The sequence below is a fragment of the Pleurodeles waltl genome, chromosome 12, assembly GCF_031143425.1.
Source record: "Pleurodeles waltl isolate 20211129_DDA chromosome 12, aPleWal1.hap1.20221129, whole genome shotgun sequence".
NCBI classification, from domain to species: domain Eukaryota; kingdom Metazoa; phylum Chordata; class Amphibia; order Caudata; family Salamandridae; genus Pleurodeles; species Pleurodeles waltl.
In genome coordinates, this window is record NC_090451.1 from 560,438,149 (window position 1) to 560,452,931 (window position 14,783).

Below are 14,783 nucleotides of genomic sequence, written 5' to 3' on the forward strand. Positions count from 1 at the left end.
TTTAAAAAAAATGCACAGGTCTGATACATTTCCCTAGGTGAGCTAAATCCACGCCAAAATCCACAGCTAGGCACTTTCCAAAAAACATGTCAGATTTTAATGTATAAATGTGATATATCCATGTTGTGTTTCCTGTCCCGGGCCTACCCACACAAGTGAGGTACCATTTTTATCCAGAGACTTGGGGAACACAGCATAGCAAAACAAGTGTTATTGCCCCTTGTCTTTCTCTACATTTTTTCCTTCCAAATGTAAGTCCGTGTGTAAAAAAGACATCTATTTGAGAAATGCCCTGTAATTCACATGGTAGTATGGATACCCCGGAATTCAGAGATGTGCAAGTAACCACTGCTTCTCAACACCTTATCCTGTGCCCATTTTGGAAATACAAAGGTTTCCTTGATACCTATTTTTCACTCTTTATATTTCACCAAATGATTTGCTGTATACCTGGTATACAATGAAAACCCATTGCAAGGTGCAGCTCATTTATTGGCTCTGGGTACCTAGGGTTCTTGATGAACCTACAAGCCCTATGTATCCCCCCCCCAACCAGAGGAGTCCAGCAGACGTAACGGTATATTGCGTTTGAAAATCTGACATCGTAGGAAGAAGTTACAGACTAAAATGTGGAGAGAAATGGCTGTATTTTTTTACCTAAATTTCAATATTTATTTTATTTCAGACGTTATTTTCTGTAGGAAAACCTTGTAGGATTTACACAAATTTACCCCTTGCTGAATTCAGAATTTTGCCTACTTTTCAGAAATGTTAACTGTCCGAGATCCTGCATTGGTTTCACACTCATTTCTGTCACTAACTGGAAGGAGGCTAAAAGCACACAAATAGTAAACATGGGGTATGTCCCAGTAAAATGCCAAAAATGTGTTGAAAAATGTGGTTTTCCGATTCAAGTCTGCATGTTCCTGAAAGCTGGGAAGATAGTGATTTTAGCACGGCAAACCCTTTGTTGATGCCATTTTCAGGGGAAAACCCACAAGCCGCCTTCTGCAGCCCTTTGTTCCCATTTAAAAAAAAAAAGAAGAAAACACATTTTTAGCTGTATTTTGGCTAATTTCTTGGTCTCCTCCAGGAGAACCCACAAACTCTGGGTACCTATAGAATCCCTAGGATGTTGGGGAAAAAAAGACGCACATTTGGTGTGGTTAGCTTCAGTGGACAAAAAGTTATAAGCGCAAACTGCCCCAAATAGCCACAAAATGCCTGGCACATGAGGGGGGAAAAGGCCTGGCAGTGAAGGGTTAAAGGTCATTTGTTGTTGCCCAGTGGACTACAGTGATGGGGCAAAGGCACTCAGTCTTCTGTCCTGGACTCTTTACTGGGGACTGTCTATTGCCAGTTAGGCATCCCCTGTTTTCCCTATACAGCAATTAGATTTTTTCAGTACCTGTGTTGTGCAGACAGAGTGCCCTGTGCTGTCTGATCTCCTGGTTGAAACCTCCGATAGAGCTGCTTCTGTTTCTTGCTTACAGGGTGTCATTTTGGTAGACTGTCTTCGATGGACAGTTGCAGGTGGCAGTGCTTCAGTGCCCATCCCTCCTCTCTTTGTTACTGGCTAGAAAGCTGTACCACTCCCACCAGAGCATCCAAGAGCTGACCCTTTGGGCTACACATGTCTCGGGCTAATGAAAAGCTCCAGGGACACCCTTAAACTTTAGCTCATGCTCTATCTGCCAGTGTGATCCTGAGCACTTTGATATCTGTCCAAAATCATCAGTACAGTTGGTGTCAAGTAATTTTTAACAAAAAATAACAGTGAATGACTTGTGAAAATACATTTATCAAGATGTTGTATGAGGACAGCATATTGTTGATTCTGTTTCCAGGCAGTTTATGATCTGTTGCTTTTCAATCCTTTACCCAAATTATTGTTCCTCAGACTGAGGAGTAAGGCAACAAAGATATTGAGAGAGAGGGAGAGAGTGTGTGTGTGTGTTTTTTTTTTTTTCTCCAAGGGTCACAGAACAGCTGAAGATGAGGCGGCACCGTCAGGTGCAGTTGAAAGTGCAATTAACAAGAGGCAGACCACCCCTCACATCCATAAACATTAAGGAAATAGAGAAATGTCTAGTTTTACAATCTAAGCATACTGGTTCTAAAGTAATACCATAAAATACTACATATTGTTCTTTTAGTGAGGACCCATTTAAGGAAACATTATTAGATTATTGAATTCACAAGAGTTATTGTGTGTGATTAAATTCAAGATAAGGCATACACCTTCATTATATAATACATATATTTCCATAATTTAAAATATTTAAATTCATTCTCTGATGGCATCGCTTTTATGCAAACAGGTCACTAAAATCCCATTACTTGGTAGGATGTGACCTCATACAGTCCTACATATCCCACTGTCAGTACTGTTTCAACCCATTTCAGACAAATTATTTTTACATCGTACCTATATATTATAATAATAATAATAATACACCATACATATATACACACACACACACACACCTAATGTTACTGGGAAAAGTGTTTTTTGTTTGCTAATAACTTTGGTAATAACTAATAATAGACACTTTTAGCTACTTTGCTGCCGTTTGACAAATCTTCAAGAAATTTTCAAAACTAGTTTGCCAGTCACTTGACCTGCTTTCCCTAAACTTGGGAACTACCTAGAGTTCTCTGTGTTTTTGTTTTTGCATAATGTATGCATCAGTCTAACCCTTAAAGGGCTTGGTTTTGATATTTACACACACACACCCCCCCACCCCCCTGCCAGCCCCTCCCACACCCAACCTTGTTATAAGAAAAACCATTTTTTTTGTTTTGCTTATCACTTTGGCACCCAAACATTGGATCTTCAAGACATTTTCAAAACTAGTGTCCTGGTCCCTGCAGCTGCTGTTTGGAAAGTTTCGGGGTGATCTGTAAAGCGGGAGTCAAGAAAATGGGGGTGGTCCCCAGAACATGTTTTCCTCGTGCATTTTCCATTATGGATTTTAAACACGACTACAGCCGAACCTCTAAACAGAATTACACCAAATTTGGCAGAAAGCTAGATCCAGAAAGAACTCTTTTTGTAATGTGGTGTAAATCTGTTTAGTGGTTTTAGAGGTATTGAAGAAAAATGAAATTTAGATATCTAGAGACTCAGATGCATTGTGGATCAACCAGTGGTGGATCCATGGATCCCAGGGAAAAATAAAAGCCTGATTGCCTGGCCGCAACGTGAGAGGAACGTTACAGCTGTGCTTTTGTTGTTTCTTGCATTGGACGTGGGGACGGGGACCAAAAACTGACATAAGGAGTCAGGATACAGGTACCCTGACACAGTAGGACAGATGGAGGGGGTCATTCATGGGCAAAAAATTTGCCATTATGTTTTTTGTTTTTAGGCCAAATCGTCAATCCACAGCGGGTCTCAGCACAACCCTTAGTGTAAATCTGCGATGGAATCTGCTGGTCCAAAGCAGATTTAAAAAAAAAATACAATTTACACATGAAACCATTGCCACACACAGATAAAGCCTTGCGCCGTGGGGGTTTTCTTGTATGCGGAAGGTTTGGCTGCAGGACCTGACCAAAGGCCGTTTGCAGTGGTGGTTGTATTAAAGTACAGTAATTATATATAACTGTACTTTTAAAAACCACAAATATTCTCTGAGAAAATAATAGGTTACACGGATGTTATAATTAGGTTGACGTTTTACCCATGCAAAATCATAAAAATTCAGCAGTTATACTCATACTTACCTGAGGAAACTATAACTCATGCCGTTAAGTAATTTTAGGCCACAAGTTTTATAGTTTCTTAACATAAGTATAACTGTAAGTATAACTATATCTGCTGAATTTCTATGTTTTTTTTTATGGGTGAAATGTCAACTTAACTATAATACCCCTGTAACCTTTAGTTTTCTGAGTGAATGTACATATATGTGTGTGTGTGTGTGTGTGTGTGTATATATATATATATATATATATATATATATATGTTCGGTGGCATGTGTAGCTGCAGATACACATGCTGTGCATTATCCTGCCATCTAGTGTTGGGCTCGGAGTGTTACAAGTTGTTTTTCTTCGAAGAAGTCTTTTCGAGTCACGAGACCGAGGACTCCTCCCTTTCGGCTCCATTGCGCATGGGCGTGGACTCCATCTTAGATTGTTTTCTTTCCGCCATCGGGTTCAGACGTGTTCCTCTTCGCTCTGTATTTCGAATCAAGAAAGTTGGCTAAATATAAAAAAATTGACGGTATTGTTTGCGATCGGTACCGGTTTAGTGTTAGCGTATCCACACCGATAGTAGAAGCGCTCCGGCGGCCCTTCGGGGCTTCTGCTCTTCAGTGGGGCCTGGTCGGCCCGACCGCATCCATCGACTAAACTAATGGACCGGACCCCCTTCCGCTTCTGTCCGAAGTGCCACTCGAAGTATCCCTATACAGACCAACACTTGGTCTATAATCTGTGTTTATCACCAGAACACAGGGAGGATACTTGTGAGGCCTGTCGGGCGTTCTGATAAAAAAAGACCCTACGTGATCGAAGAGTGAGAAGTCTTCAAATGGCGTCGACACCGAGAGAACAACTCGACGTCTAAGAGGAGGAAAGAGTTTCCATCCAGGGGACGGACTCTGACGAATCCGAAAGTGAGCGACCCACGACGGTGCAGAAAACAGTGAGTAAAACTGCCCCGTCCAAAACTCACACAAAGATCGTTAAGGCCAAGGGGATGCCACCGCCTGCAGGCCATGGCTTAACCCATCGAAAAGAAGGTGACCAAACATCGGCACCGAAAAAAGGCCAAAGAATTGCCGAAGACATCCGACTCCGGTCAAGATTCAGGCACCGAACGATCTCGACACCGAGAGTTCGACTCACCCAAGGTGAGAAAAGTAATGTCGGAACCGAAAAAGACTTTATCGGAAGCATCGGTACCGAAAAAAGCGGCTTCGGAGCCGAAAAGAAGCTCTTACACAGAAGAGCAAGGACTTTCCAGCCAAATTCATGAAAAACACAGATTTGAGCAGGAAATAAGTATGGGAGAACCAGACCATATGCAAAGGAGGTTGCATATCCAGAAAGAGACTGGAAAAATACAAACTCTTCCTCCAATCAAAACCAAACGAAAGCTGGCATTTCAGGAGTCAGAAATGCAGCCGAAGGCGAAGGTGGCCAGAGATAAAACCCCACCACCAAGGTTTTCGCCACAACCTTCCCCACTACACTCACCACAGCTGTCCCCGGTAACAACACCTCCAATGCAGTCACCTACGCGTACAGGGATGACACAGGATGATCCGGATGCATGGGATTTATATGATGCTCCAGTATCGGACAACAGCCGAGATTGTTACCCAGCAAGGCCGTCACCTCCAGAGGACAGTACTGCATATACGCAGGTACTATCAAGGGCAGCTACGTTCCACAATTTAGCAATGCATTCAGAGCCAATAGAGGATGATTTCCTGTTCATCACCTTGGCATCCACCCACACTTCCTACCAAAGTCTGCCAATGCTCCCGGGCATGCTCAAGCACGCAAAACAGGTATTCCAAGAGCTAGTTAAAGGAAGGGCTATCACGCCTAGGGTATAGAAAAAATACAAGCCTCCACCAAAGGACGCTGTGTTTATAACACAGCAACTTACACCAGACTCGGTGGTTGTAGGAGGAGCAAGAAAGAGGGCAAACTCTCAATCGTCAGGAGACGCTCCATCGCCTGACAAAGAGAGTAGGAAGTTTGATGCAGCGGGCAAACGAGTGGCAGCACAGGCAGCCAATCAATGGCGTTTTGCAAACTCTCAAGCCTTACTGGCTCGCTACGTCAGGGCACACTGGGACGAGATGCAACACATTATACAGCACTTGCCCAAAGAACACCAGAAACGTGCCCAACAGGTTGTGGAAGAAGGACAAGCAATATCCAACAACCAAATAAGGTCCGCATTAGACTCGGCAGACACAGCAGCACGAACAGTCAACACTGCGGTAACCATTCGCAGGCATGCATGGTTACGAAGCTCGGGATTCAAGCCAGAAATCCAACAAGCTGTGTTAAACATGCCTTTTAACCAGGAACAATTGTTTGAGCCGGAAGTGGACACATCAATTGAAAAATGAAAGAAGGACACGGATACGGCCAAACCCATGGGCGCGCTATACTCCCCACAGAGCAGAGGCACATTTAGAAAGCCACAATTTAGAGGGGGGTTTCGAATGCAAACACCAGAGCCTTCCACCTCGCAAACCAGACCCACCTATCAGGGACAATACCAGAGAGGAGGGTTTCGTGGCTCATATAGGGGTGGACAATTCCCAAGAGGAAGGGGAAAATTCCAAACACCTAAGACAAGTCAAACCAAACAGTGACTTCAGTGTTACAAAACCCCAACACTTAACACCAGTGGGGGGGAGACTTACTGCATACTACCAAACCTGGGGACACATAACTACGGACGCATGGGTCCTAGCCATTATCCAACATGGTTATTGCATAGAATTAATAAATTTCCCGCCAGATGTGCCCCCAAGGGCACACAATATGTCCAAACAACACTTAGACCTATTACAACTAGAGGTCCAAGCATTGTTACAAAAACAAGCAATAGAGTTAGTACCCAACCATCAGAAAGGAACAGGTGTCTACTCACTATATTTCCTAATTTCAAAGAAGGACAAAACGTTAAGACCTATATTAGACCTCAGAACACTGAATCTCTTCATCAAGTCGGATCACTTCCACATGGTAACACTTCAAGACGTGGTTCCCTTACTAAAAAAAGAGGACTACATGTCAACGTTAGATCTCGAGGATGCCTACTTTCATATACCCATACATCCTTCTCACAGAAAATACTTAAGGTTTGTAATACACGGCGTGCACTATCAATTCAAAGTGTTAACGTTCGGGATAACAACAGCCCCAAGGGTATTCACAAAATGCCTTGCAGCAGTAGCTGCTCACATAAGGAGACAACACATGCACGTATTCCCATACTTCGACGACTGGCTAATAAAAACCAGCACTCACCAACAGTGTCTTCTTCACACGCAATACGTTATAGAAACTCTACACAAACTAGGATTTTCTATAAATTACCAGAAATCACATCTGCAGCCATCCCAAATACAACAATACTTGGGAGCAACACTCAACACACAAAAATCGATTGCCACTCCAAGTCCACAAAGAGTCCAAGCGTTCCAAAATATAACATAAAACATGCAGCCAAACCAACACTACCAAGTAAGGTTTGTAATGAAACTTCTAGGCATGATGTCTTCATGCATAGCCATTGTCCCAAACGCGAGATTACACATGCGGACACAAGCACAGGGTCAACTCCAAGATCTAGTGTTGGTAGACCGCCAGACACACTTCTCGCTTCAATGGTGGAACCCTATACATTTAAACCAAGGGCGGCCATTCCAGGACCTAGTGCCTCAAGACGTGATCACAACAGATGCTTCCATGATGGAGTGGGGAGCACATCTCAACCAGCACAGCATACAGGGACAATGGGACAATCAACAAAAACAACTGCACATAAATCATTTAGAACTGTTGGCAGTGTTTCTAGCATTAAAAGCATTTCAACCACTGATAGCCCACAAACACATTCTTGTCAAAACCGACAACATGACAACAATGTATTATCTCAACAAACAAGGAGGGACACACTCGTCACAACTGTGTCTCTTAGCACAGAAAATTTGGCATTGGGCAATTCACAATCACATTCGCCTAATAGCACAATACATTCCAGGCATTCAGAACCAGTTGGCCGACAATCTCAGTCGAGATCACCAACAAACACACGAATGGGAAATTCATCCCCAGATCCTACAAGATTACTTCCTACACTGGGGAACACCACAAATAGACCTATTCGCAACAAAAGAAAACACAAAATGCCAAAACTTCGCGTCCAGGTACCCACACCCTCAATTCAAGGGCATTGCGTTATGGATCAGTTGGTCAGGGATATTTGCTTACGCTTTTCCCTCTCTCCCACTCATTCCTTATCTGGTAAACAAACTAAGTCAAAACAAACTCAAACTAATACTTATAGCACCAACCTGGGCTCGCCAACCATGGTACACAACACTGCTGGACTTATCAGTAGTATCTCACATCAAATTACCAAACAGGCCAGAATTGTTAACGCAACACAAACAACAGATCAGACACCCAAATCCAGCATTGCTCAATCTAGCAATCTGGCTCCTGAAGTCTTAGAATTTGGACATTTAGACCTTACACAAGAATGTATGGAGGTCATTAAACAAGCTAGAAAACCCACTATAAGACATTGTTACGCAGACAAATGGAAAAGATTTGTTTACTACTGCCACGCTAATCAAATTCAACCAATACATGCTTCCGCAAAGGACATTGTAGGCTACTTATTACACTTAAAAAAGTCTAAGTTAGCATTCTCTTCAATTAAAATACATCTCACAGCAATATCTGCCTATCTGCAGATTACACATTCAACATCGCTTTTTAGAATCCCAGTCATCAAAGCATTTATGGAGGGACTAAAAAGAATCATACCCCCAAGAACACCACCAGTTCCTTCGTGGAACCTTAATATTGTATTAACACGACTCATGGGACCACCATTCGAACCCATGCACTCTTGTGAAATGTGATACTTAACTTGGAAAGTAGCCTTTCTAATAGCTATCACATCACTTAGAAGAGTAAGTGAGATACAAGCATTTACTATACAAGAACCCTTTATACAAATACATAAACAAAAAGTGGTTCTCCGTACAAATCCCAAATTCCTACCAAAGGTCATATCGCCATTCCACCTAAACCAAACAGTGGAACTCCCAGTCTTCTTTCCACAACCAGACTCAGTAGCCGAAAGAGCCTTACATAAATTAGACATAAAAAGAGCACTAATGTATTACATTGACAGAACAAAACAATTTCGTAAAACAAAACAATTGTTCTTAGCCTTAAAAAAAAATCATGCATGTAATCCTATATCCAAACAAGGCATTGCCAGATGGATAGTTAAATGTATTCAAACTTGTTATATTAAAGCAAAAAGAGATCTACCTATTACGCCAAGAGCGCATTCCACTAGGAAAAAAGGCGCCACAATGGCTTTTCTGGGGAATATACCTGTTACTGAAATTTGTAAGGCAGCCACCTGGTCTACGCCTCATACATTCACGAAGCATTACTGTGTAGATGTGTCAACAATTGTACAACAAGCCACAGTAGGACAGGCTGTATTGAGAACATTATTTCAAACAACTTCAACTCCTACAGGCTAAGCCACCCCTTTTTGGGGAGATTACTGCTTATTAGTCTATGCACAGCATGTGTATCTGCAGCTACACATGCCACCGAATGGAAAATGTCACTTACCCAGTGTACATCTGTTCGTGGCATGAGATGCTACAGATTCACATGCTCCCTCCCTCCTCCCCGGGAGCCTGTAGCAGTTGTTAATTGAATAAGAATTTAAAATTTGTAAATAAATATTATTTTAAGACACATTATGTACATACACACCTACTCCATTGCATGGGCACATCTAGTATACTCTCAACTCCTACCTCACCCTAAGCGGGGAAAACAATCTAAGATGGAGTCGACGCCCATGCGCAATGGAGCCGAAAGGGAAGAGTCCCTCGGTCTCGTGACTCAAAAAGACTTCTTCGGAGAAAAACAACTTGTAACATTCCGAGCCCAACACTAGATGGCAGGATAATGCACAACATGGGAATATGCAGCGTCTCATGCCACGAACAGATGTACACTGGGTAAGTGACATTTTCCATATATATATATATATATATATATATATACACTGAAAAAACAAAGGTTAAAGTAATGCTATAGTTAGGTGAATTTGTCAGTGACATTAACATTTTGAACTAAAAAAAATAAACACAGAAATTCCTCAGTTATATTTAGCAGCACTAACAATAACGTGCCCCCTCCATGCACTGCCTATGACCTCACATATGACAGGACTCATGACATGTTCTAGGACATCATTCATGACATCATCCAATGAGTATGTTAGTTTGATTTATAGTTTACATAATGGTGGGTAGCTACCATATTACTTTTTCTACCTAATTTTGCACAGCCTGTGTCCAGATAATCGGTATAAGTGTTTACAAAACACATGTGTTCCTTATGCACCATAGGTGTGTAGAAGAATTGAACAAGTTAGACATTTTGGTTTGAAGACTAACTATGTGCAGTTTACTTATGTTCCACTCAGTTTCTTGGTACTGCAGAAAGTTTCCAGCAGGGCAAAGTGAAAAGTCACTCTTTGGACAAGTTTTGCATAGAGCGTACACTGTGTTTACTAGATACTTTTAAATACTCTGTGGTGTAATTCTTGTGACAGTTTCACTGTCTGCAAACTGTGGTGCAAAGTAAACATTGTTAACAGTACCAACTTTTCTACACATATCCACTTCACTTCGCAATGTGTACAAAAGAAGCTTGGATGATGTCATCAGTAATATCATCAGTGATGTCAATGTCATTTGAGATGTCATCAGTGTTGTCATAAATGATGTCATAGAGCATGTCACAAGTGAGGTCATAAGCAGTGCATGACGTGGCGCAAGTTATAGTTAACGCTGCTAACTATAACTGGTAAATTTCTGTGCTTTTTTCTTAGTTCACATTAACAATACCCACTTTTCGACTCTTAGCCACTTCATTTCGTGATACAGGTTGAGTGACTGTCAAGGGTTTGACATAGGTAAAGAGTGTCTGTAATAGGGAATTAGTTATGTATCTGTTTTTCCTGAATACAGATTGAAATCAATGTGCAGAATAGGTTACTCTTTCGTCTCTGGTTCTTAGTAAACATGAACTCGGCTACCCATAAAGTTTATGGTATAGGGTCATTGTTGCAAGTAGCAAAAACTGGTTTGACCATTGGAGGTTGTATGTATGATAGCAGTAAATATGCTTCATATTATTTTAAGCTATTCTGCAGTTACTTTATAGCTCAAATGGAATACGCATTTAACGAGCCATGACTACAAGAGAAGCTTGGATGGTGTCATCAGTAATAATATCAATGATGTCGATGTCATTTGAGATGTCATCAAATGTTGTCATAAATGATGTCATAGAACATGTCACAAGTGATATATAAGATCTTAAGCAGTGCATGGCAAGGCGCAAGTTATAGTTAGCGCTGCTAACTATAACTGATGAATTTCTGTGTTTTTTCTTAGTTCAAAACGTTACTGTTGTCACTGACAAATCCACCTATAACTATGCCATTACTTTAACCTTTGTTTTTTTGCAGTGAATACATATATAAATGTACGGTGTAGGTCCGGTGGCAGGTGTTTTGCCGAAACGGGACAGCCACCCGTTGTTGAGCTAGTTTCTATGTGGAATGTAATAAATCTTGTATTTCAAGAACTGCACCTCTAGATCCTTACTGCTGTTGAGATTGTACTGTAATTTGCCGAGTGTCACTATCCGGAATACACTGGTGAAAGTTCACGGAGGTCCCAGAGTGTGTGTGTGTGTGTGTGTGTGTGTGTGTGTTACTCAATGCCATTCACCACTATATAGTTATAGTTAGGCTCTAGTTACCATTGAAAATAGATTTTTTTGTTTTGCTAATTATGTTGATGCCTTTCACCAAATCTTCACAAAACTGTTGTGACAAGGCTCGAAGGGACAAAAAGGGAGATGCCAAAATAGTTAGGAGTAGATAGGATCCATTTTGTAAAACCATTGAAAAGAGTAGAACATATTGGTGCTCATAAATAAATATTGTGTAAGAGGATCAATAATTACACTGTTAACGATATTTTCCTTTGAATGCTAACAAATTATTTCTGTTTCACTATTTTTCAGACGGCCCCTTTCACAACCTGTTGGCACAGTGTGCAACAGTGAAATTCACCCAGCATTTGCAGACATGGCGGATGGATTTTCTGCTTTTTCCACCCACCGCAGCTCATCAGAAACGTTTGCAGAGGATCCTGGTGTGAATACATCATGCAAAAGGAAGTTCATATCACTGCCCCTCGTAGGGGAAGAGGAGGTCTTGCCTTATATTATGGACCGTAAACAAACAGTCCGGATGCTTCTACAGCCCTCCCTGTTAGATGCACCCATTGCTAGAAGCCTCCCAGCACTACAGCAGATATATGAAGAAGAGGAAGATGAAGAAGATGACTGTGCAAATGACTCAGCAGAAAAGGGACTTCTATCAAAGGAGGAGCCAAATTTAAGCTTTCAAAAATCTTTACTGTTTGAGACCAGCCTCCACCAGCATGACACTCAAGGTCAGGCTCTGAAGAGGTCTTCACACACCAATAAGGAAAAAGGACTTCTTGATCGTCTTATGGAAACAGGCATCAGTCTGAACAGTGGGGACTTGACTGGTCAAGAGCATGCCTGTGATGTTCCAAAAGAGGCAAAACAAAAAATTATGAATAAGAGCATGGTTGCCGCCAACACATCAAATGATCTTTCAATAGGGTTGAATGTGGAACTCATTGGCCATACTGAGCTTTGCTGTATGAAGGAAAAACACTGTAGTGCTAGGACTGAGAATGATCAGCTGACATGGCCTAATGTTGACAAGAAGGAGTTTTTAGAATCAGAAAACAATAACAACACAACCAAGTTGGAAGGGATCATTATTGGTCAGCATCCAGAGAACATGCACCTACTCCATCATCTCAGCAATGAACCTCTTGTTATTGACTCTAATGACTGCCCAATTATCCAGGGTACGGAAAACATGAAGCCCAATGTCACTGGGGTCACATCAGTGCTGAAGGAAAACTCAAAGTTGTCAAAAGGAGCTTCAGAGAGAGGGGGCTACAACCAGCCCAAGTACTCAGCTGATAAGATTTCAGAGAGCTCTGACAATGCCACTCTAGGGATTGAAAGCACGGCAGACCCTGTCATTAAGCTGGATCCGGCCAAAAATAAGAGCTCCAAACTGAAGGATAGGATCATGCAGTTTCCACTGTGCGAGAAGGCTCTTGCCTTCCGTATTAAGCCAAGCTCCAAAGAGAGCCTTCTCTCACTGGGTCAGTTTAACTGCTGCCATGTCATATGACCACGTTTTGTTGCATGTATCTTTAGCAACAGTAACCTTACTCCACAGAAAAGGCACTCCAAACACTCATTTGCCATCCCTGCAAACCAAGCTTTTGTGTAATTATTGTGGGAACCTGTAAAGCCAGCCTGACTAGAAATAGTATCCCGAAGGGTGAATGTAAACGTAGGAACCAAAGGTTTAAAAATGATGAAGTGCCCTGGTATACTATAAGTTGTCAAGCCTTTCTCAAGGGAAACAGGGTATGAGTGCAAAACAGTCAGCACCTGAAGGGCCTGGTGGACACAGCAGAAACCCATGCAATGTATGTTTGCGCCGGGCGTATATTTCAGTAACCCACTCTTTGTAAGTTTGAATTTCACTTTAAAGCTTTGAGAAAACTAGTTGGAGTTTAATAATCATAACCACCTTGTCTTTTAGAGTTTCATTACCTCAGCACTGTTCTAGGTTAGAAAAAAGGACATATTTGTGGTGGATCTTAAGTTCTATGTGTGTTTTATCACCAAAACTGACATGAAGGTTTTAACCACACTTGGGGTATAAGGAACATGGCCTGTCTTCATCTTTAGATCAGTGTTTTATTTGAAATATAGAGCTATCTGTGCAGAACTCTGTCTTTAAAACCACATGCAATAATGTTGTTTGTGCTGTCTGTTTTGCAAGGCCTGGAAAGGAAATGTTTACAGCTATGTGATAAAGGGCAGAACTGTGTCTACTAGATTGGCTCTGGTGGGACTACGGACTAACATCGCTGTTAAAGTAATGTTTCGGGCTTAAGCAACAGCACTGAAGAGAATAACTTCCACAGTATTGTGGTTATGTATATTTTGTTGCTGATGCAAGAGTGTTCCGATAACTTTCATTTCCCCAAATCTTCACTATGTTAAACTCAGTGCTTTTACAACTCTTGTTTATGTAACTTATTGAAAAAGCTGTGTTTCCCTTACGAATCCAATGTAGTTGACTCTTCATAGGGACCGTGATGCATCTCAAAAGCTAGCAACAATATTTGTCATACAAAGCATTCAAATTACCTCTGGCAGAAGAGGAAGAAGCTTAAAATAGCCTTGGCCGAGGTGACATTTAGATTGTAAGATGTAATGTTAAGCAATTGTTTTGCTAACAGATAACAGCGCTCAGCTCCACACAAGGAGACACAGATAACTCACAACACGAGAGTTTAAAGGAGTAAGATTTGAAAGATTTTGACCAAAGATTGAATCAAGGGTTTCACTTTTTTTTGCAATGGCATAGTGTCTGTGTAGAGAGGCCAAACGACTACAGTTCAATTTATAGCATTCCTGGACTGCTGAAGGTCTTGGGAAAAGCAGTTAAGGTCCAGCTGCAGGGGTTTGAGTCAAACTAGGTCTTCATTGGTGAACAATCTGGCTTCTGACCTGAGCACAGCCTAAACTGAGATCTTACTCATAATACTCACTACAGGCTAGCCCACAAGCGATCTTGACATCATTCCGTTCGAGTTAATGGGTTTGCACTCCAACTCAAAGACAAATTTGAGACCTAAGGCGGTATCTTTGGTAAAAGCCTAACCATATATCAGGCTATCCAATCCTGCAATTATCACATCATAATTCTAAGCACATCATCTCGTTTATGTTTTCCACGAAGTAGAGCAAATACAGCCAGGGCTGTGAATGTGAGCAAAATGGGCCATCAGAACACTTTATTTGCACAAACCTCAAAATCAAGCCTAATC

At 41.6% G+C, this 14,783-nt stretch overlaps 1 protein-coding gene across 1 annotated transcript in view; it reads left to right on the forward strand.

The window, feature by feature from the left end:
* Nucleotides 1-13,968, forward strand: part of LOC138268210 (SNF-related serine/threonine-protein kinase-like) — a 262,877-nt gene extending 248,909 nt beyond the window's left edge. Inside the window, exon 6 of the mRNA XM_069217650.1 lies at nucleotides 11,848-13,968. Coding sequence (XP_069073751.1) covers nucleotides 11,848-13,066 — 1,219 coding nt within the window. The 3' untranslated portion in view covers nucleotides 13,067-13,968. The remainder of the gene's footprint in view (nucleotides 1-11,847) is intronic.
* Nucleotides 13,969-14,783: the final 815 nt, after the last annotated feature.